This window comes from Suncus etruscus, chromosome 12 (genome assembly GCF_024139225.1).
Source record: "Suncus etruscus isolate mSunEtr1 chromosome 12, mSunEtr1.pri.cur, whole genome shotgun sequence".
Taxonomy (NCBI): Eukaryota; Metazoa; Chordata; class Mammalia; order Eulipotyphla; family Soricidae; genus Suncus; species Suncus etruscus.
The window spans coordinates 93094856-93117780 of NC_064859.1; the positions used below are offsets into that span (position 1 = coordinate 93094856).

General features: G+C 50.7%; 1 protein-coding gene across 1 annotated transcript; it reads left to right on the forward strand.

Annotated features, from left to right (window-relative positions):
• The first annotated feature begins 265 nt into the window (after nucleotides 1-265).
• Nucleotides 266-22171, forward strand: FOSL2 (FOS like 2, AP-1 transcription factor subunit). Its single transcript, XM_049784240.1, is given in 7 exon segments — nucleotides 266-771; nucleotides 12646-12779; nucleotides 12781-12819; nucleotides 12821-12844; nucleotides 12846-12911; nucleotides 17228-17335; nucleotides 20919-22171. Coding segments are annotated over 7 exon segments (1212 nt in total). The 5' UTR covers nucleotides 266-668; the 3' UTR covers nucleotides 21657-22171.
• Nucleotides 22172-22925: the final 754 nt, after the last annotated feature.

Consider the following 22925-nt stretch of genomic DNA (forward strand, 5'->3'; position numbering starts at 1 on the left):
CACCTGGGTTGGGGAGGCGAAGGACTCCGGGTTCCAGGCAGGCAGGGTCCGAGCCGGGGCTCCCTCCGGCGAAGCGGCCACAGGAAGTTTATTCTCGGCTCCCTCTCCAAAAGGAGGAAATTGAAGTTTCTCCAAAGCGGGTGGCCCTTTGCGCACTGCCTGCCTGCCAAACCAAATCGGGGAGCTCCTCCGGACCTCCTTCCTGGGCTTTTATTTTTATTTATTATTATTATTATTATTGTTGTTGTTGTTGTTGTTGTTGTTGTTGTTGTTATTTTTGTTCCTCACCTTTTTTTGGATCGGGCCCGGGCGGTCCCCGCGGCTCTTGGCAGCGCGCGCGGGGGTGGCAGCGCGCGCAGGGGAGGGACCCAGGGAAGCGCAGACCTTTTTTTTTTTTTTTGAGTAAAGGGAGGGACCGGGTGGACCACGGTTCCCGAGGCGCTCCGGGAGCCAGCGAGCAAGAAGTGCGGAGCCAGGCGCTCAGGGAACCCGCGCGGTTCCCATCGGGGTGATCAGCAGCGCCCCTGGAGATCCGTGCCACTCCAGAACCAAGGCCCGGCACGGGGAGCAGCTCCGGGGAGCGCAGCCCCTTTGGAACGATCGCTTGGAGCGCGCTGCAGCCGGGGAAGAAAGACACCCTGTTTCCTCTGGGGGCCCCACCGCGGATCATGTACCAGGATTATCCCGGGAACTTTGACACCTCGTCCCGGGGCAGCAGCGGCTCTCCTGCGCACGCCGAGTCCTACTCCAGCGGTGGCGGCCAGCAGGTAGGTGCGGGGGAACCTCTGTGTGCACCTGGCGACGCGCGGGTCCCCCACCCTGGGCGCCCGAACTTCAACCAGCCTGTGCCTGTTTTTGCTTTCTCTTCCATAGCTTGACCTGGGCCAGAAGATTTCTATAGCTCTCTCCACCCATGCCGAAAGTTAGGGGGTTCATCTTGTCCTGTCCTCCCTCCCTCCCTCTCTCTCTCCCTTTCCAGGTCCCAATTATGTAGTTATTTATGATTTATTTATTCTTGAAGTCTGAGCGGGGAGTAGAACTGGCAAAAGGGCCAACCAAGCCCTTTTCTGCTACCCAAGCCCGCGCGCTGTTTGGTTAGAATTGCGCACCCCCCTCTTACTTCCCGCGCCAACCTGTCTTTGCAGCTTTGGCAAAACCCACCACCACCACCACCACCACCACCACCACCACCACCACCACCACCACCACCACCACCACCACCACCACCACCACCACCACCACCTTTGCTGGTGCCAGGATTTCTATCTGTGCGGGAAAGCCCTCTCTGCCCATTTCTGCCTTCTGTCTTCTGGAAGAGCTCCGGGGGGGGGCTTGGGGAGTACGGGTCGGGGGGTAGGGAGAGCCTACAAGAAGTGGGAGTGAAGGAGGTGGGTGGGCTAGCTGGGAATCAGGCGCAAAGGTATGGAAGGAAGGAAAGAAGAAAGGATGGAAAGGAAGGAGGGAAGGAAGGAAAGGAAAGAAGGGAAGAAAAAAGAAAAGGAAGGAAAGAAAAAAGGAAGGAAAAAAGAAAGGAAGAAGCCAGGACAGGCTCAGGACGCTCCGTGTGCCCACTCTGGTCACCTCCAAGTCTGGGTCCCGCCAAAGCTGTTTTGAGGGTCTGGGGGTTACTTGGACTGAGGATACCTGCGAGAAGAAGTTGTGGGATGGGGATGGGGTGGTGGGGTGGTGGGGAGAGCACTTGCTTAGGCTACTGGGTGGGTCTGAAAGCAGAAAAACAACTTGTTCCTAAAGCAGCCCGACTGGTTTGCACTGGAGGGGTTGTGCGTGCGATCCGTGTGTGTCTGTAAATACCAGAAAGGGACTGCCAGGGTGGTGCTGATGGCGGGGTGCTTGCTCGGGCCCGCCCCCACCCCAGGCCCCCTGTGCCTAGCACATAGGTGAGACTCACTGCAGTCTATCGCTTTTCCTGGGGGACCTGGAGTGGGGGAACTTCTCCAAGCTCTAATTCGCTCTTATAAGGGAAGGCCGTGGCTTCCCAAATCAGCCATGGGGTGGGGGAGTTAGGGGGAGTGGGAATTTTTCTTGGGGAGGGGGAATGCAGATTGAACTGGAGAATAACATGGAAACAGGGCTGTCCATCTGGAATCTGGAGGGATGCATTATTCCAAAGTGACTTCCCATACCTAAATGAGTCTGTTAATAAATTGCTTTTCTCTCCTGGCTTTTTCACTCTGTACCCCCCCCCCATTGCACTGAGAACCCCCAACTGAGGCTGTACATTGATGTACAGTCACAACTCCCTGAACTTTCAGCTCCAAGGGGATGAATTTTTCCATTTGATCCGGAAAGCGCCCAGTTCCATTCCTTGTGCTTCTCAGGCTCCTTGGTGATTTATATTAGGTCTGTCCATCACTAGGCCATGGGGGGAGAATTGGGGGCCCCATTTCCTCGTTCTGCCCATATGTCCCCTTCCTCCTGGATCCATGGCCAAGCAGAGGAACTCGACTTCTGGTGCGTCCTCGCTGGCTCCAGGCTGTCAGTGTGGAAACATGATGGGCTCAGCTCCTGGCTTGGCCCAGGGAAGTCAGACCGGATGGCCATCAGGGCCCGGCTGAATAATCTGTGTCACTAGGGCTTTGAGCCCAGGATGTGAGCCGAGGCAATTCCCTGTTTTGGAAGAAAATCAGACAGGAAACCGGGGCGAGGAAGAAGGAAGAGAACTCCGTCCAGCAGGGTGTAATGGGGCCTCATTACCGAAGCACAAAGCAGCTGTTGGCTAATTCCTAGCATGCTGTAACACATGAGGGTTTTGCAACTAGCAGTAACCAGTGCACAGGGTTCTGGAAGAAGGCGCCTGCCCACTTGGGCCCAGCCGCAGGGGCACCACCGTGGGCACTAAGGTGCCTCTCCTGCTCTCCACCAGCTTCTCAGCGGGGTGCCCGGTGTTGGTGCCTTGGCTAGTCCCATCAGGTCTCCACCTCAGAGCTTAAATCAGGCCTTGGTGCTGAGGGCCAACTTCTGAGGCTTTTGCTACTTTACAAGTCTGTGTTAGGGCACCACCCCAGGCTCAAGGGAACTTTATGACATAGCAGATAAAACCTGTAAGCACTTTATTTCTTACAGCTTCTTTTAGCAGTTAGTGATGGGCCTTCCCTCCTTCACCAGCCCATAGAAGTGTGCGTTTGTGTGTGTGCGCGCATGTGTGTGTGTGTGTGTTGGTGGTGGTGTTCTCGGATAATTTTTCTCTTGGGCATGCAAATATTATTGTTTTCCTCATCTTTTTTTTTTTTGCTTCTGGGCTCTAATACTCTTTTTTTGGTTTAGTGCTGCTTTTTTAGTTAACTGAGGACTCCTCTCTGGTTTCCCAAAGCTTGACCATATAACACACAGCCACACGTTCCAGTGACTTGAGGGTAGGGAGAACGACAAGTCTTTGTTAGAACGTCTGTTCTTGTCCATGGCAGGAACTTGAAGCATGAAAACTATTTCCTGTTCCAGTTCATTTTTAATCTCCAAGGTTGGCCACTGGTGATTTTTTTTTTTTTTTTTTTGGTTTTGTTTTGTCAGTAGTGGTCACCCATGCCTCCTCTGTCTGGTCTTTTCTTTCTGTTGTTATTGTTGTTTGCTCTCTTTTAGCTTTCCTAGGGAAAAAAAAAAACCCAAAAAACAAAACACCTCCCAGATATGTGCCAGGCCTGGAGATTTGACTCTTACGGTTTCAGAGCCCTGAAGCATTACGCAATCCAGCCAGTTACACAAACATAGGTCATTTCATAACTTGTTTTCATCAGCTGGGCCCCCTTTTAGTGGTGGAAAAAAAAAAGCAAAACAAAAACAAGACCCAGAACTTTTCCAAGGTTGCCTATTTGTCTCTTCCTCACATAACTTGTGAAATCAAAGAGGACGGTTTCTTTTTGGGATCAAGGCAGACTAGACTAGTTCTGCTCCCAAACACCCTTTTTCAAAACACAGGCAAGCACACACACACACACACACCCCAACATACCAAGACACAGGCAGACAGACAGACAGACAGACACACACACCCCAACATACCAAGACACAGGCAGACAGGCAGACAGACAGACAGACAGACACACACCCCCACATACCAAGACACAGACAGACACACACACCATACACACACACACACACACACACACACACACACACACACACACACACAATTCCCCAGAGTGAACTTTTGCCAACTGTACCAGCCTGGGACATTCCTCACATCAAAGAACTTTTTACCAGAAATGACTCTGATTCCCAGCCCAGCCGCAACCATGCCTCTCTAGTGCCCCCTACGGGACGGTCTTAGAAAAACTATCTAGGGAATGTATTTTTCCAGCCCCACAACTAATTCATTTAGTTTTCCAAATTCTTTGCAGTTTTTTTTTCTGTCTAATTTAGGACCAAAAGAAAAAGGGGGGGGGACCATATTTTTACCCAGAGTTAACCGGAGCTTCTTGACTCTCAAGTGCAAGTTCTTTTTTTTTTATGTTCTTTCTTCTTTTTAAGTATTGTTTTGCATAAAACCTGGTTGAAAAGGAAGGAGTGCTCTTAATTTTTTTTTTCCTTTGCCTGTTGCACAGTTTATGAAGCTGCCATCACAGCGGCTCCCCATACCTAAGAGGCGTGATTTACTTGAGGCGCTTGGATTAAAAAGAGCAGGGCCAGGGCGTCCTTCAGAATTAGCAGGAAGATGGGAAATGGTGCTTTAAATTAAAAAAAAAAAATCCTCCTTGCCTTGAACTTACAGATGTAGATTAGGATCAAGCCAGATGTTATCCCAGGATGTGTCTGTTCCGCTGATTCTTGGGGGTGGATGGACGTCAGCTTGACTTTTTCTTCAAAGTGCAGGGTTAAATTTAAAAATGCAGGCAGTACATTGTCCCAGTGGCACTTGAATTGTCTTCTCTCAAATCCAGTGCATTTTCCTGGTGGCTCCTTCTGCCTCCTTTTTTTAGAGCTTGCCTGGCAGAGGGATGCAAGATATTTTTTCTCTTCTCTCTTTAATATAAAACACCCCCAGAGTGGGTCCCTCCACATCATGATTGTGTCTTTCCTGATTATTCCCTCAAGGAGTTGGGCTACTTCTTAGTATGATGTGGCTGTTAGATGCAGGAAAAGCCCATACAAAGCCCAGATGGACTCACTCAGAAAAATCCCTTTGCAAATCTTCCCTGCTAACAGACCTGCTTCCCCGGAGGGTGAGTTGGATATTTGGGCATCATGAAAAGATCAGACCTATATAAGGCCATCTAAGGAATTGGCATATGTGGACTGAGTGATCAGCAAGGTCCAAAATTATTGTCACTCGGAACTCAATTGGTCTTGATTTAATAATTAGCCATCCCTAAAGCAGCCTTCTTTGCTGTCTATTTCTTTATTTTTCTTTTTATGTTTGTTTCTGGGGCCACACCCAGCAGGTGTTCATGGGTTACTCCTGGCTTTGCACTGAGAAATCACTCCTGGCAGGCTCATGGTACCATATGGGATGACTGGGTTGGCCACATAGCAAGTTAAATGTCCTATCTGCTGTGATATCATTTCAGTCTCCCATTTATTTCTTTTTTTTTTTTTTCCATTTATTTCTTTTTTTTTTTCTGGTTTTTGGGTCACACCCGCAGTGCTCAGGGGTTATTCCTGGCTTCACGCTCAGAAATTGCTCCTGGCAGGCACGGGGGACCATATGGACGCCGGCTTCGAACTGATGACCTCCTGCATGAAAGGCAAACACCTTACCTCCATGCTATCTCTCCGGCCCCATTTCCATTATATTCTTTTGTTTCCCAACTCAGCTAAAAAGATCAAGGTACCAATTCTGAGGAAGTTGGAACTGAATGTTCCAAAAGGGCGAAGATTGAGAGATAGTACAGGGTTAAGATGCTTCTCTTGCATACAAACCAACCAGATTCATTTGCCTGTGGTTCCTTGAGCCCAGCCGAGTGGTGATACCTGAGCACAGAAGCAGTGGTAAAACCTCTGAGCATTAATCCTAGTGGTGGGCCAATTCCTTCTAACACACACACACACACAACACACACACACACACACACACACACACACACACTCATCATAACTTTTGGTCTATTGTTGAAAGAAAGAAAAAATAGATCATCACCATAGGCCATGTGTCATCCATTGTGGTCATATGTGGTAGTTCTGGGTGGCATGGCATTTCAGAATAGCAGCTGTGCCTGTAACCCAGTAAGAAGTTCTCGACTTGCCTCAGCCTCTCTGGCCCCCCTCTCTCCTGGCACTTTCCTGCCACACTGGTCCTGGCCACAGTGAAGCTCCTTGGGCAGATGATAGTTCCTGTTCCTCAGTGCCCAGCTGTGGAGTGTTGATGGGATTACCGGGCGCCCCCCCCATAAGAATGGGGTCAAACCCTAGTTGAGTTTGCAGACATAATGGAAACCCAGGGAGATAGCTCATGCCATTCATTTCTTTCTCACCTTTCTTCAGCTGGGGCGAGTCATGGGAAGAAATATAGAGGGAGGGAAGAGAAGGAGGGGAAGGAATGAGGAGAAGAGGAGGAGGAGGAGGAAGGCTAGTTATGCTGATAGTGCTGGTAATGCTATCATTTTCTTTCTTTCTTTCTTTCTTTCTTTCTATCTTTCTTCTTCTTTACTTTCTTTCTTGTCTATCTTCTTTCTATCTTCTTTTTTCTTTCTTCTCTTTCTGCGCTTCTTTCCTTTCTCTCCTCGTCTCTCTATTTCTTCTTCTCTCTCTCTCTACTTTCTTTCTTTCTTCTTTATCAATTCTTCTTTCTTTCTTTCATTCTTCTATTCTTTCTTTCTTTCTTTCTTTCTTTCTTCTCTCTCTCTCTCTTTCTTTCTTCTTTCTTTCTTCTTTTCTTTCTGTGTCTGATATCTGTTCTTCTCTTTCTTTCTTCCTTTTCTTTCTTTCTTTCTTTCTTTCTTTCTTTCTTTCTTTCTTCTTTCTTTCTTTCTTTCTTTCTTTCTTCTCTCTTCTCTCTCTCTTCTCTTCTCTTTCTCTTCTCTTTTTTCTTTCTTTCTTTCTTTCTTTCTTTCTTTCTCTTCTCTCTCTCTCTCTCTCTTTCTTCTTTCTCTTCTTTCTTTTTCTTTCTTTCTTTCTTTCTTTCTTTCTTTCTTTCTTTTCTTTCTTTCTTTTCTTTCTTTTATTCTTTCTTTCTTTCTCTTTCTTCTCTCTCTTTCTTTCTTTTTCTTTTTCTTTTTCTTTCTTTCTTTCTTTCTTTCTTTCTTTCTCTTTCTTTCTTCTTCTTTCTTTCTTCTTTCTTCTTCTTTCTTCTTTCTTTCTTTCTTTCTTTCTTCTTCTTTCTTTCTTCTTCTTCTTTCTTTTCTTTCTTCTTTCTTTCTCTTTTCTCTTTCTTTCTTCTTCTTCTTTCTTTCTTTCTTTTCTTTCTTTCTTTCTTTCTTTCTTTCTTTCTTTCTTTCTTTCGCGGTAGTGTGGAAATCCTGAGTTGGAAATGGTAGAAGGTGACAGGGACAGAGTTCAGAAAGGTGTTCCAAGTGGAAGGCTCTCTGAAATCCAGAGGGAAGGTTTGGGAGAGCATCCCAAGGGCAGATTAAAGAGATTGAGATGCAATCCCAGAATACTTTTAGCCAAAGTAGTCGAGGATCTTCTGGAAACTCCAAGGATGCTATTTTCCCTCCTTCTCCCTCTCCCAAGTTGGGTTCTTGAGATTTGGAATTTTTCCTTTACCCCTATTCAGATGTGAGTGGGATGAGTGAGAAAGAGCCCCAGCCCTCTCCCAGCTCACAGACATTCCTCTATTCCTAGGGTTCAGACCATCCCAGCCCTGTGGTACCCCGGCCTGATGGAGTAATGATGGAGAAAGGGGACGTGACCCATTTAACCCGAGTGTGTCTCAAGTGTGAATTTCACCCCAGCTCAGAATTCCTCCTGGACTAGGCCTGTCCACCTGAGTTTGCAGGAAAAATGGACCCAAACCAAGACTTACAAACGTTTTTGCAACAGGCCGTAGTTATGAATCTCTTTTTGACCCCAGGATTACAGCAATAGAGTCCTTCAAATCAGAAATTGCTGGGACTGTAAGCATTGGCTTCCTGGTTAAGTTTCTTTTGGGGGGGGGCAGGGGACTATTGGAGTCACAAACCGACTATATCCAGGGCTAGTTCTTTCTTATATAGTGTTCAGGGATCACCTCATGGTGGTGCTCCCAGAAATCATAGGCAGTGCCAGGGGATCAAACCTGGGTACTAATAGGGAAAAAGGACTTCCCATTGTGGTGAGGACCTGGCATCTCTCTCACTGATTCTGGCATGAGGAGAGTTTCTCCCTTCTGCTCAGGATCTGGGGTGTCAAGGCTAGCATACAAATTGCACATTTGTAAATACAATCCGAGGTGAATATACCCACCCTAATTGCCTCAATGTGACCCTGAGACCAGAGGGGCCCCCAAACTTCAATTGTGCACCTTCTGGCATCTCATGACGAAAGTTTGCAAAACTTTGCCAAGGGAGCTTGAGGCCTGATTTGTCCTTTTAGCTCCTTCCTGCTTACCCGGGAGGGAAAGAAAGGTGCTTGGTGGCTTTGCCAGGTGGGAGTAAACATTCTTAGGTCCTGTTCCCCACAAAAGGAACTTATAAGAAAATCTAGAGAGCCTCAGAGGAGTCAAATGAGGTTCTGGTGACCTCTGTCCCCTGCTTGCCCTCCCCCAATGCCACAGCTGGGCAGACCTCTTTCTAGTCCATGTTAACAGTGAACAGTTAAGCAGTGAACCAGGCTGAGCCCCAGTGAAACTGGAATCTGCTGGCAAAGGGAATTTTGGCTCACTTCTGGGACCCCACACTTGCTATCTCACCTCTTGTCTCTAAGCTTTTTTTGTTTTGTTTTTTTGGGACACACCTGGTCAGGCTCAGGGGGTTACCTGGCTATTGCTCAGAAATCAGCATCCTGGCTTGGGTGGGTAACCATATGGGATGCCTGGGGATTGAACATGGCCCGTCCTAGGCTAGCATGGGCAAGGCTGACGGACCTTACCACTTGCCCCAACCGTCTCTGGCCCCTGTCTCTATATTACTTAATTGCCCTTTAAGATGAACCAACCTTCAATTTACTCTCTGTGTGTATGTGTTTCCTCTCAGAGACAAAAGCCTTCTTTATCAGCACTCCAGTTCCCTCTGGGGCTGGGACATTGTTTGTCTTGCAGTTTAGGGCCGATGTGTTATCCAGATGGCATTTAACTCCCCTCTCAAACAACTTGTATTGCGTTTAGAGACAGTCATTACCCTGCTGCCTTGTTTTTATTGCTGTCCTTGTTTTGTCTAGAGTCTAGACTCTAGACCAAGTTGTAGCTGCCAGGGATTTTGGTTGATGGCTGAGAAGCATATTCTGTAGACTTGCCATCCCAGAGTAGAGTGGCCTAGACCCACTGATTTATCTGAGAGTTTAATCCTCAAGTTTTGCCTCCAGGGCTTGCTGGTTTCCCAATTCTGAAACTCTTTTGTTTGGGTCGTTGGAATGAGAAGTGAATTTCTTGGGTGCTTTCCTGAAAGCTGAAAGTTCCTCCCAGAGATGTAGGGTCACATGAAGCCATCAGGGTGGATGCTTGGGGCCCCTTCAAACTTAAAACTGGACTTGTGGAGATAAATGAGATAAAAAAAATGTTGGGTGCTTCCCAAGAGTAGGAAGCTGGCAATTCTCTGGAAAGCTATCCCATGTGGAAAGCACAGACATGAAACACAGACATGAGGATGGTGTGTAAGAGTGATGGTGGCCAGGATGGTGGTGGCAGCGCGATGTTGTTGATGGTAGCAATACTAGTGATGGATGGTGGCCAATCTAATGGTGGTGATGACCATAATGGTAGTGATGGCTTTGACAATGGTGATTGGTGATGGGGACCATGATAGTGCTAATCACAGCCATGACGATAATGACAGTCATGTTGGTGTCGATGGCAGCCATGATAGTAATGGCAGTCCTGGTAATGTGGATGATGGTCATGATAGTAATGGCAGTCATGGTGGTGGTGATGGCGGCCATGATAGTCATGGCAATCGTGGTGGTGGAGCTGGCAACCATGATAGTAATGGGCAATCGTGGTGTTGATGGTGGCCATGATAGTAATGGCAGTCATGGTGGTGGGGATGGTGGCCATGATGGTGGCAGTGATGGTGGTTGTGGTGATGATGATGATGATGATGATGATGATGATAGTGACACTACTTTTCATTTGTTTGAAGGAGTTTCTCCATCTTGGCTGCATGTTAGAATCTCCTCAGAACTGTTTTGTTGTTGTTGTGGTTGTCATTTCAAATACTACATAAAATTGCACTTCAAACCCATTATTTCAGAACTCATAGGGTGGGGCTGGCTCTTCATGGTTTTAAAAAGCTCCTCAGAATATTCTAATGTATGGCCAGGGTGGAGAACTACAGTGGTTTTTATAGCCTGTGATTATAAGCAGCTACTTATTTCATCCTTTATATCAGTGTAGTGAGAGCATGGTGTAAGATTTCCCTATTAGCAGACAGGGAAACTGAGTCCTTAGTTCTCAAAGGCAGAGCACTTGACTCTTAGACTCCAAATATAGTGCTGACCGAATTTACCCTGTCACCTTCCTTCCCTCAGCAGTGCAGGAGGAAGGTACCTGCCTGGGCTTTGGTTTCTCTGTCACACTCTCAGCTAATCAAGTCTTTTTCTGACTTCCTCTATCTACCATAGGCACACTCCTGTGCTGTTCATTCTACCACTTGGGTCCTTCCTAATCCCTCCTTCTCACACTCAAACACTCCTGCCATTGAGCTGTGTCTTTCAAAGGAACTACTTGGAATCCTTTTGAACAGAGTAGAGCCTCTGTGAAGGTCTTCAGGACCTTTTTACATTGGGCAATTTGTACTTTACAGAGGCCCCCAGAATTCATGGCACTGAGCAGCTCTCATCCCCCAAGTGCCTGGGGCCTGGGAAACCCACAATTTCTAGCCCCCCCTCCCTCCAGAATGGGATCAAGCATGAGCAAGGCAGGGCCTCCCAGCCCTCTTGGCAGCTCTGAGATCCTCTAAGCTTCTCTTGCTTAGCTCAATAGGAATCTATGTGTTCACAGGGCCAGAGACAGTGGTGGTAGCTGCTATGAATCCAGTTGATCTTATTGGGTCAGGATAGGAAGGGTCTAGAACAACTGGTTTAATGACAACAGGGTCTGGTGGGGCCAGATGTGAGATCTCCACGATGAAGCAGAAGGTCTGTAGGGGCTTTAGGCAGGGCTGCCCAAGACTCTAAACAGAGTGAATTGGCCTGGATAGGGCAGCAGTAGCTGCTGATGGGGGTTGTGCAGAGCCAGGTTTGAGAGCTCCAGGCTCAATGTATTTGTGTTCTGGCCTTAGTGCTTATTCAAAATTTAGCCTTCACTTTCCATAAGTCTGAACATTTCTGTCTCTGAGATGTTGGTGATGGGCAGTTTGAGTCCATAGGGCTGTTGAATAAGATCCAGTTTGGGAGACATTTGCTCCCTGGGCCTGCATTTAGTGCCTCCAAAATGGCGGCTGATAAAATGTCATTTTATTACACCGTCGCTCAGCTCTGGGAAGGAAGCATTTGCAAAACCATCTTTTATGGAAACAGAATCATCTGAAGCTTTACCTGGAGGTCCTTGGGGGGAGATTTCCCTTGAAAGCTGTAGGGAAATGAGGGGCCTTCCTTCCTCCTTCTCACATTCTAGTTGCCTTTCTCTAAATCAAACTGCTCTGGTCAACGAGCTATTGTGTTCTCTGTCCCCATCATATATTTTTGAATGGAATATCTCCAGAGGACATGGAAGCAAGATCAGGGTTCAATAAACAATTTAGGAGACAGGGGAAACTATTAGGCGTGGGTAGCAGCCTGCAATCTCTGAATACAGACCCTACAGAGGTTATAGGGGTGGGGGAGGAAGGTCCTGTCAGCCTCAAACCAGGAGAGGGATGCCGGGGCTCACATGTGGAAGCTGGATGGCAGAAGTCCCTATTTTTTTGTTTTGTTTTGTTTTTGGGCCACCACCAGTGACACTCGGGGGTTACTCCTGGCTATGCTCTCAGAAATTGCTCCTGGTTTGGGGGACCCATATGGGATGCCAGGGGATTGAACTGTGGTCCATCCCGGGTCAGCCATGTGCAAGGCAAATGCCCTGCCACTGTGCTATCCCTCCAGCCCCTAGAAGTCCCTATTTTTGTGTCTCAGGATGGAAGGGCCCCTTTTCTGGACCTGGCCCCTTCCTGGGGAGGTGATCCAGCCCCCTATGGAGTCTGTTGGGGAGCAGGTAACAAATGATCCCCCACAACCTTTCTTGACTCCCTGGTTTTTGCTGTACAAACTTCAAGGGTACCTTGAAGTTTCCTGGGGGTGATTGGCAGGGGGTATCCTACACTGTCTGTGTGGTCAGAGCACTTGGAAGCCCCTCCAAATGGGCCTGTTTAGTAGGAGCTGTGGGTGGGGGGCCACCTGTCATGGAAATTATTTGAGGTGTGATTGCAACTTCCTGCACCATGATTGGGGTCTAGCATGCGTTCCAGAAGGGGGACTCAAAGAAGCGAGAAGAGCCCCTCATTGACGCTAGGGCTGTTGAGAACATGGACAGGAAACCTTCCCCCTGGCCCCCAAGCCTGGGCCCCTTTCTTTCTGCTGGGCTTTGTCATCCTCTTGACTCTGTGATTTTTAGTCCTCAAGTCGTCTCTGTCTGTCTCTTTGCAGAAATTAATTCCGCGGTAGATATGCCTGGCTCAGGACAGTGCTTTTCATCCCTACCATCAACGCCATTACCACCCAGCCAGGACCTCCAGTGGATGGTGCAGCCCCACGGTGATCACCTCATGTCCAACCCGTACCCCTCGCTCGCACCCCTACAGCCCCCTGCCAGGCCTGGCCCTCTGTGCCCGGGCACATGGCCCTCCCCGAGACCCGGCGTGATCAAGGACCATCGGCGACCACTGTGGGCCGGGCGGCGGCGAGATGAGCAGGTACAGCCTGGGACCAGCCAAGAAGGGGCAGCATGAGCAACTTTTGGGGGGCTCCAGTAGCAGTTTCTTGCAGGTGTGGGGTGGGCGGTGTCCCCAGAGCACTGGAGAGAGGAGAGAGCTGGGAACAGGGATGTGGACCTCAGCCTGGAGACTAAAACGAGTTGAGAGAGTTGGGTTTGGCTCTGTCATCTCGTCCCTGCTCTACTGCATCGTTGAATCTGTTTCCTCAGCTGCAAGTGGGGTTCAGGGTGCCATGAGGCCAGTGTAGAAGAAGCATGGCCAGCTGCCAGCCAGTGGCGAGGGCAGTTCTTCTCCCCCCATGACTTATATTTCTCTGATGCAGGACAGAGGGGCTAGGGGATAGGCAGTCACTAAATCCTGACTAAGAACATTCTAGGGTCAATTCTTTTAGGGTTTTCTGTTTTGGGCCACCCCCCACCGGTGCTTAGGAATTTGCTCCTGCTTCTGTGCTCAAGGATTGCTCCTGGTTAGCTCAGAGATGGAATCCTGCTCTGGATTCAAATCCATGCAAGGCATATGTCCTACCCCCAGTACCATCACTCTGGCCCCTTCGGGTCAGCTCCTAACTCTCTCCCTCTACCTGGTACAGAGGAGACCCCCATTGGCCAAGAAGGTCACCCTCCCCACTGGTGCTGTCTCTGGTCTTCTCATTCCTTGTAGGTGCTTCCCACTACCTCATTCCACTCCTGGCCTCTAAAAGAGTTCATGGAATGCATGTTCCTGAAGTTTCGTGTTGCTGGCCCTGGGGTGTTAGGCATCTGCTAAGCTGCTCTCTGCCCACAGAGGAAGGGGGCTCAGCTTGGAGGAACCCCAGAAAGTGATGGGTTTTGCATCCTTGTCATCTGGTAGTATCCATTGTGTGTGTGGGGGCAGTGTCAGGATGGGCCTATTGACTCTAAGACAGAAATCCCAGTTGTGAATTTTTCCAGAGAGAGGGATTGGAGGGATTGAGCTTCTCTAAACACACACACACACACACACACACACACACACACACACACACACACACACACACAACCCACCTTCCCCAGCTCCCTTTTAAGGGTGACACAGCCATAGCTTAGATACCCTTGCTGGTCATCTCCCACATGAAGAAGCAGAGCCTGGGACTGAACCCTCTTTGCCAACTCCCTCAGCTCTGCCCCCCTTTTCTTGGATGCCAAGAAGGGATTTTTCTTAAGCCTTGAGATCTCTAGTGATCAGCCCTAGAACCTCTCCCCATGCCCACTCTACTCACCTTGACCCTGGGTATAGTGTTCCAGGGCCAGGGTCTTCCAAACTTGCTGCCCAGTGGGATGGTCAGGGGTGGCCCCGAGGGGACCTTTAAGGGGGACTCCGCTCGTAGAAGGACTGAGCTGAGCTTGTGTGAACTCTGTGTTTGTGTTAAATACACAGTGGTAGGGGGAGGCCATGTGCCATAGACATGAGATAGTCTCAATCCTTCTCCCCTCTAGGGAACAGCCCTGGGTTTCTCATGGGCTTTTTCCCAATGTTCTTATGTTTTGTTTTTATTTTGGGGCCACACCCTGGTAGTGCTCAGGGCTTACTCCTGGCGTCTGCACTCAGGGATTCACTCATCCTGGGGGTGCTTGGGGGACCATACCAGGGAATGAACCTGTTGGTCATGTGCAAAGACCCATTGTAGATCTAACCATCCTATCCTTGCTGCTCCATTGGCCCATCACTCTTGGCAGTGCCAGGGGACCAAAGTCGGGGCAAGCTCGCTATCCACTGTGACCACCATTATGGCCCTACAATGTTCTTTATAAACCTGTTGTCTACGAGAGACACAAGGTGAGGGCTCAGTTGGCCTTCCCAGGGCAGACTCTCCACACAGCACCCAGGGGGTTTGTGTCAGGAATCACTGTGGGGATCAGCTTCTCTGATCTTCCTGTCCTACCCCATCGAGTGGAGCAAAAATGAGGCCCAGAGAGAAGAAAAGCCCTGTCCCCTGGGTCTCCAGGGACTTAACAGCAAGGTTGAGAGGCAGGGATTCAGTCCCTTGGCCTTTATTCAGCCCCGATGGTTTCCTACAGTACTATTGAGGTGAACTCTAAAAAGTTTCCTTCCTGGGCTGGAGTGATAACACAGTGGTAGGGTGTTTTTTGTTTTGCAAGCAGCTGACCTGAGACAGACCCAGGTTTAATTCACAGCACCCCATATGGTTCCTTAAGCTTGCCAGAGGCAATTTCTGAGTACAGAGCTAGGAGTAACCCCTAAGTGTCCCCGGGTGTGACCTCAAAACAATTAACAAACAAACAAAATAGTTTCCTTCCTTTGTGAGAGGGAAGGAGCTAAGCCAGGAGCTTTTTACCCACGTCAGTGAGAGGTCAGACCATCCCCTACAACAGCGATGAAGCCAGGCCTGACCACCCAGGATGGTGACTGGTCAGTTTTCTAGTCCTGGGGCTCTGTCTGAGACCAATGGGGTGATCTATAAAGTGGGGATAGGGATGAACATGTTTTGTGCTGGGTACATGGAGCTGTGACCTTGTGGATGTCACAGACCCAGAGTACTTGATATGCCTGAGATTCCCACAAGGTCCCAAGGGCCTCGCCGGCTCAGACAGAGATTCTGTCAGCCAAATCCAAGGTTGGGTGTTGTCTGGCAGCAGGCAGGGGTGAGTGAGGAGAGGCCAATGTAGGCCAAGATCAGCCCTCTGGCTTTGCCGCTTCTCTTGAGAAGGTTTGAGGGGGGCTCTGGTGGGGGGCAGGTCCTGCTCCCACAATTGCAGCCTCACTGCCTATTGACCGGTGGGCTCAGGTTGAAACAGGTTCAGGAGCCACAAGTATTCAGGCCTGAGCCAAGTGGCTTCCTGATCTCTGCTGGCCCGGAGATAAGCACCAGCCATGTCTAGCTTCTGGATCTCCTGGTTCTTGGTGCCAGGGGGCAGGCACAGGCGAGGAGGGCAGGGAACATGGCGAGGCTGACTTGGTGGTGAAAAGAGGCAGTAGCAGATAATAGGGGCTTCACATGAACCCTGGGCAGGGGCAGGGAGATGCTAGGCTCTGTTGCCTCCTTCTGGGTCCATCTTGATGCTGGCAGGAGAATTTGAAAATGAGAAAAGGGTGCCCTGATCTTCTCTATGCCCACCTGACCCGATAGCACCACTGGTGGGCTTGGAGTCTGCTCAGTTTTGCAATTTGCTGCAGGGCTTTGTCCTCTAGGGACTCCTGTGTGGGGACAGACCTGGGAGTGCCCTCTCTGGTATTCTTTCCTACACAGCTCCAGGGACTGGGCATGGCTGGGATGGGGTAGTAGACAGTGTGGTGGGGGCAGCTCTCCTGCTGCCTCCAGTAGTAGTTCCAAGGAGCAGGACCCAAGTCTGACTCTCTTTGGAAACTTCTAGGACCCCAGCTTAGCATTGGTTCAGTTAGTTGGTGCCTGGGGATGGAGTGGGCCGGGCTGTACATTCTGTCCTTGCCTCCCTCAGTGTCTGAGCAGAGCACTGGGTGTTCTAGGCCACTCCAGATCTGGGCCCAGATCTGGAACCGCCTCCTGGTCCTAGTGGCATGCTGGATGTCACTAGCTTGGTGGCACAGCAGGATGGGAGCACGATGGAGTGGGAGCTGAGGCTAGTGCTCTGGGCCCCGGGGCTGGATTGGAGGCTGTACAATGGGGTCTTTGCATCCCCGGCTTTGGCCCACCATTCCCCGGGCTCATTGGTTGAGTCAGCAGGATGGGGCAGATACGTGAGGGGTCCCCTTTGCCGAGCACCCTTGAATGGGCATCCAGCTGTCCACATCACGTTGGAGTGGATCCTCCCCTACCTCTACCCCCCAGATGGGCTGGCAATATGGGGTATAGCCTAGGCATTTTCTACATGTTCTGGTGTCTACAGAACATCCCCCTGGCTGCTGCCGAGTCTGGGCCCAGCTGTGGAAGCAAATGGAGATAGTAAGCTTGACCTACAATGCTGGGGGCGAGTAATTATCTGGGGTCTGGAGGAAGCCGCTGGTGGGTGGGCCAACCTAGCTAGTCTGAGGGGACACCCTGGGGCCAGCAGCCTAGTGCCCCATCACCCCCAGCCTTGGCATTGAGTCGGACCTGCGGTACACACGTTGTTGTCTTGCCCAGACTGGGCTGGCCTTGCCCCATATCCACCCGCTATGCTCCCTTTCAGCCTCAGTCCTCCCATTCCATCACCTCAAATTTTGGAGCTTCGAGTATCTTCGAGCCTCCCCTGCCTGCCTCCCCAGGGCATCTGGGCCTGCTGAAGATGATGCAGAAATAAAGCATCATCCAGGTGAGACGTGGACTCCTGCCTAATCTTGTCCTTGACCTTGGCCACCAGCTGTCCCCTGAAGAGGAGGAGAAGCGTCGAATCCGGAGGGAGAGGAACAAGCTGGCAGCCGCCAAGTGCAGGAACCGACGCCGAGAGTTGACGGAGAAGCTTCAGGCGGTAAGGAAGGAACGAACCCCTGGGGGTGGGGGCACAGTGGTTGGGAGGACAGTTGGGTAGGACCATGGTAGGGTGGGAACTCAGTGGAGTGGGAACCCTCGTGGGGTGGGATATTAGGGGAGCACAGTGGGGTGGGAGCCAAGTGGGAGCACAGCAGAGTGGGAGCACAGCAGGTGGGAGCACGGTGGAGTGGGAGCAGAGGCTGGTGCTCTGGGGCCCTTGGCCCTTGTGCCCCTGTTTGCCTACTAGTGGCCTGTGTTTGCATTCGTGGACATGCCCTTCCCTCCTCTATGCCCAGGACAAAGAAGAGGTGCCTGAGTGCAGAGATGGGACAACTAGAAGTCCCTAGGTCCCTTTCTCACCTATGCTCAGAGTTGCCCTCCTGGTTGGGAAGACAGAAGAAGGACAGCAGGGCTTTGCTGGGTCCAGGATTTACAGCAAGCCCTGACTTGCCTCTTCCAGAGCTATTTCCCCTGCAGCAGATAGTCTTTCTTTGCTTGAGGGCTGGAGAGGGCACAGGAAGGGGGTTTACTCTACTTCTGCAGCTCCTTTATCTCTCTCTGGGGGTGGGGTATCCTCTGAGCCCTGATAGAGAAGGACTGAGTGTGCCGGTCCTAGCGTACTATCTTGAGGTTTTCGCACATCCTTTGCGGGCAGGAGGGTTCCCTTCCTCTGGTGCGAGCCCCAAGCGGTGGCTTTGGTACCTTGTTCTGCCCTTATGAGTCACCCTCCCATGCTGCCTAATTGCCCACACCTAGGGAGGGCTCCTTGCCCTTCCCTCTCCAACGCTTGACCTGACTGACGTCAAGTCACCCCCCTTGAGAACCTGGCCCTCTTCCCTGCATCGGGGCTGCAGCCAGGACTAACTGACAGGTGGCATGTTTGCCAAGTGTGGTGTGGTTAGGGTGGAGGAGAAGGGAATTGATAGCAATTCTGTCCATGCCTAGCCAGGAGCCTTGGGAGGCACAAACTCCCTTGACCTGCCCACTGGCCCTTTATTCATCCACCTGCTTTAGCTGCCCTGGGCCCACCCTGGAGCCTTGGAGTGTGAATTCTGTGATGCCTGTAGTGATGCCTCCTAGAGGTGCCAGAACTGGGTTGGGAAATAGAATTTCTTTGAGGCCAGGTCAGGTGAGCTTGAGCCCTCCATAGACCCCCTGGAGAGCCATCTTTGTGCCAACCTCTCAAGAAGCCAGGATCCTTACCATCAGCCCCAGACCAGCCTCACCTCTGGCTACCACCCTCCTCTTCTTCCTCCTCCTCCTCCTCCCCCCTTTGCCTCCTCCTTCCTCCCCCAGAAGCCTCACACTGTTGTCCGCAGTCTCCCCACCCCCCCAACCCCTGGCCACATCCTCCACAGGAAGCCTCTGTAAGCTCGTGACGTTCATCAAGCCCTTGAGACAGATGGAAACTTTTTGTTCACTCCGGAATATTCTGTCCTCACTCAGCTTGGTGGAACTCGGGTCTGTCTCATGGGGGTTCTTCAATGGGAATATGTGCTAGGGGGGAAAGTGTGTGTCTGGGCTCTGAGGGAGGCCGTGACACACCTTTTCATCTTCCCCTCCCTCCACCTTTCTGCTTCTCTGTGGCTTTGTGCCACACAGGGGCCCTGGTTGCTGCCTGGGTGGCTCTGCCCATCTCATGGGCCCTGCTTCCTGCTTCATCCCTCCAGAAGTACAGGGCAGTGTGAAAAATAATGCCCTTGCAGGCTTCTGAGTCTCGCAGCATTGGCTTCTTCGTGAAACTGGAACCCAACAGAGAAGTGGTGTTGGGGTGATCCAACCTGGATTGAGAACACTTTCATGCCAGTCCGCCCCCTTTTCTTCCTTCTGTAGTCAGAAATCCCAGGCACGCAGGGTAGACTTTATGTCTACACAGCTGGTGAAGGGGCTTGAGAAAATACAAGGAGTGGGGGTGGAGCTGTCGACTTCAATCCCTTCCTGCGTCCCCAGTGACTCATCCTGTCCCAGTCCCAGGTGATCCATCCTGGCACTAGGACAGCATTTGGACTCTGCAGTCAGAGATACACCTTTCTGCTAGCTGTGACTTTGGGGAAATCTCAAAGTGGGGTCTCTTCTTCTTCTTCTTCTTCTTCTTCTTCTTCTTCTTCTTCTTCTTCTTCTTCTTCTTCTTCTTCTTCTTCTTCTTTCTTCTTCTTCTTCTTCTTCTTCTTCTTCTTTTCTTCTTCTTCTTTCTCTTCTTCTTCCTTCTTCTTCTTCCTTCTTCTTTCTCTTCTTCTTTCTCTTCTTCTTCTTTCTCTTCTTCTTCTTTCTCTTCTTCTTCTTCTTCTTCAAGTGGGGTCTTCTCTTCTTCTTCTTCTTCTTCTTCTTCTTCTTCTTCTTCTTCTTCTTCTTCTTCTTCTTCTTCTTCTTCTTCCTCTTCTCCTCCTCCTTCTTCCTTCTTTAAAAACATATAATTATTTAAGCACCAGGATTAGAAAATTGTTTATGATTGAGTTTCAGTCATAGAATTACCATCATCATCACACTTCACTATTTCACATTTCCCACCACCAGTGTCCCCTATTTCCCTCCAATCTACCCAACCTTGCCTGCCTCTGGGACAGGCATTTTACACACACCCTCTCTTTTTCTCTCTCTCCCTCCCCTTTTGACACTGTGGTTTGCACTATTGTTAATGACTGTGCATATCACTTGATCTCCTTTTAGCACCCAGTTCTTGTCCAGAGTGATAGTTCCAACTACCACTGTCATCGTAGACCCTTTTCTTCTCTAACTGCACTCTTCGAGTTTTGAGACAAGTTTCCTACCAGGGACTATTTCTCCTGATCCTCATCTATTGTCTCTGGATGTTATTACCATTCTATCTTTTATTTTTTTCTTATATCCCACAAATGAGTGTGATCATTCTAAGTCTATCCCTTTCCCTCATTTCACTCAGTAGAATAATCTCCATGTCCATCCATGTATAAGCAAACTTTATAACTTAATTTTTCCTAATGGCTGCATAGTATTCCATTGTGTAGATGTACCACAGTTTCTATCTCTTCTCATCTGTTCTCGGTTGGGCACTTGGGTTGTTTCCAAATTCTGGCTATTGTGAATAGTGCTGTGCTGAACATAGGAGCATAGAGGGTTCATTTCATAGTGAGATCTGCTTCTACACAACAAGGGACGGTTTAATGAGCTATTGCTTGGGAATTACGGTCACAGGTGCAAAGTCTTGGCAGCAAGGGCTATCTTATTTTTTTATTATTATAATTTCTGGGGTTTTGAGAGTGCTCAGGGGTCACACTCCCAGCTTAGTGCTCTCCTGCAGGCACAGCATAGACACTAGCCTGCTGAGCCATTTCTTTGGGCCTGACGGTCATGTTCCCTTCTCCTCGCAGCTGATTTCCCCCCTTCTCCACCTGGAGATTGGAACTCACAGGGTCCTTCTTCCCCCAAATGACCCAGAACCGTGGGGGTCTATGTCCAGGGAATTAGCAGCGTTTGATGTTGCTCTCTAGGGCTGTTCTCTGGGGTGTTACTGTTTTCCCTTTCTCCCCTGGACTTGAGTCAGCACCTGCCCTCTGTCTGCAGTCTTGATCCCTTCCCTGACAGCCTGTTTCTGGGCATTGCAGGAGACAGAGGAGCTGGAGGAGGAGAAGTCCGGCCTGCAGAAAGAGATCGCTGAGCTGCAGAAGGAGAAGGAGAAGCTGGAGTTCATGCTGGTAGCCCACGGGCCTGTGTGCAAGATCAGCCCTGAGGAGCGCAGGTCACCTCCGGCCCCAGGGCTGCAGCCCCTGCGTAATGCGGGCACCAGAGCTGGGGCCGTGGTGGTGAAACAGGAGCCCCTGGAAGAGGACAGCCCCTCATCCTCGGCAGCGGGGCTGGACAAGGCCCAGCGCTCTGTCATCAAGCCCCTCAGCATCCCTGGGGCCTATTATGGGGAGGAACCTCTGCACACCCCCATCGTGGTCAGCTCCACGCCCGCTGTCACCCCGGGCACCTCCAGCCTCGTCTTTACCTACCCTAGCGTCCTGGAGCAGGAGTCGCCCGCCTCACCCTCGGAGTCTTGCTCCAAGGCTCACCGCAGAAGCAGTAGCAGTGGGGACCAGTCTTCGGACTCCTTGAACTCGCCCCACTCTGCTGGGCTCTGTAACCCGCTCCCAGCCTGTCCGCCCATCACTGCCTCCTGCCCAGGAACCAGCACCTTGCAGCACTCCAGGGCCCCCCAAGGGCAAGGGGAGGGGATCCTGGCAGAGAATTCCCCGGAGGACCTGGCTGTGAGGAGTGTGGGGACTCGGATGATCGCCTGGAGATCCTGGGAGCTCTTTTTTTCCCCTTATTCATCTTGCAGCGAAAATCCTGTTTCTTGAAAAGCCTCGGAGAAACTTGGGTGTGGCCGACTCGGGGCTCCCTCTGGCTTCTGAAGGGCCTGAGCTGGGGTGGCCCCTTTCTGACCCTCTGTGACCACTATCTCTGGAGTGATGGCACCATCCCTATCCCTTCACCACCATGCATGCTCAGTGCCTTTGTTTTCACCTCCTCTCTGTGGCCTCGACCTCCCTCCCAGGGTCAGTTTCTCTTCTTTTGGGTTTTTATACAGTTTGCCATGACATTTCATTCTCTGGGTGGCCTGAATCTTCCAGCGCTTCATTTCTGGAGATGAGATGGCAGGCGACATTTCTGCGGGCACTGACTTGTCCAGAGGAGGACAGTCCATGTGCAACATAGGACCGTCCCACCCCAGACAATCTCTGAGCCCCAGCAACATCTTTGGAAGCAGCAGTGAGGCCCAGGGCCCTTGAAGAATTGTGACTGTCACCACACAGTGGACCTTCCTCCTGACCTCGTCCTCGGAGATCTTTCTACCCTGGGGAGCGGGTGGCTTGGCCAGAGGACAGGGTGTGAGTGTGGCAGTCAGTCGGGCACAGATTGGTTTGCCAAGTGCCTAATTACCGGTCCAGGAATAGTGCCAAGCACGCCACACGGTGTCCCTGCCAGCTTCCTTTCCCTCACCCGCTGTCTTGAGCAGGAGTTGTGTCCTGTAATTATGGCCTCACCAACCTTGCCCCAGACCAGACCCTTCTCTCCAGACTGGGCAGGCGGTGCCCCTCCAGGCCTGTGGGCTCCTCCCTCACCCCTCCCTGGCGCTCCCAGTGACGCCACCCAAGGAGATTTAATGAGCTTGGGCTTGGACCCTCCCCAGACGGCTGCCAGGGGGCCCCACCCCAGCTCCCCAGGAGCCTTTGCTGTGGATGGAAGGAGGGAAGGGAATAAACGAGGTGGTGGCTGGAGTGGACTCAGATGCTGGTGAATCCAGCATTTTCTCTCAAACTCCTGCTGTCGGACCCAGCCACTGCCATCCACTGGGCATGGCATCTCTTGCTTGTGGCTTAGGTTCTGCACCTGGGAAGCTGGAGATAAAATTGTGTTCTTCCCAGTCAAGGAAATCTGCTCCTCTCTCTCTGCTGGGTGGGGTTGAGTAAAGAGGTCCTCACTGAGCCCCTTTTCTTCCCCCACATCCTGCTTTCCTTTAATTTGTGACTGTAGAAGTTCCCCTGAACCCCACTTTCCACCTTGCTGTTGTGTCTTCATGAGATAGCCGGAGAATCCTTCTTCCACGAACCCAACCTTTGGTCTAA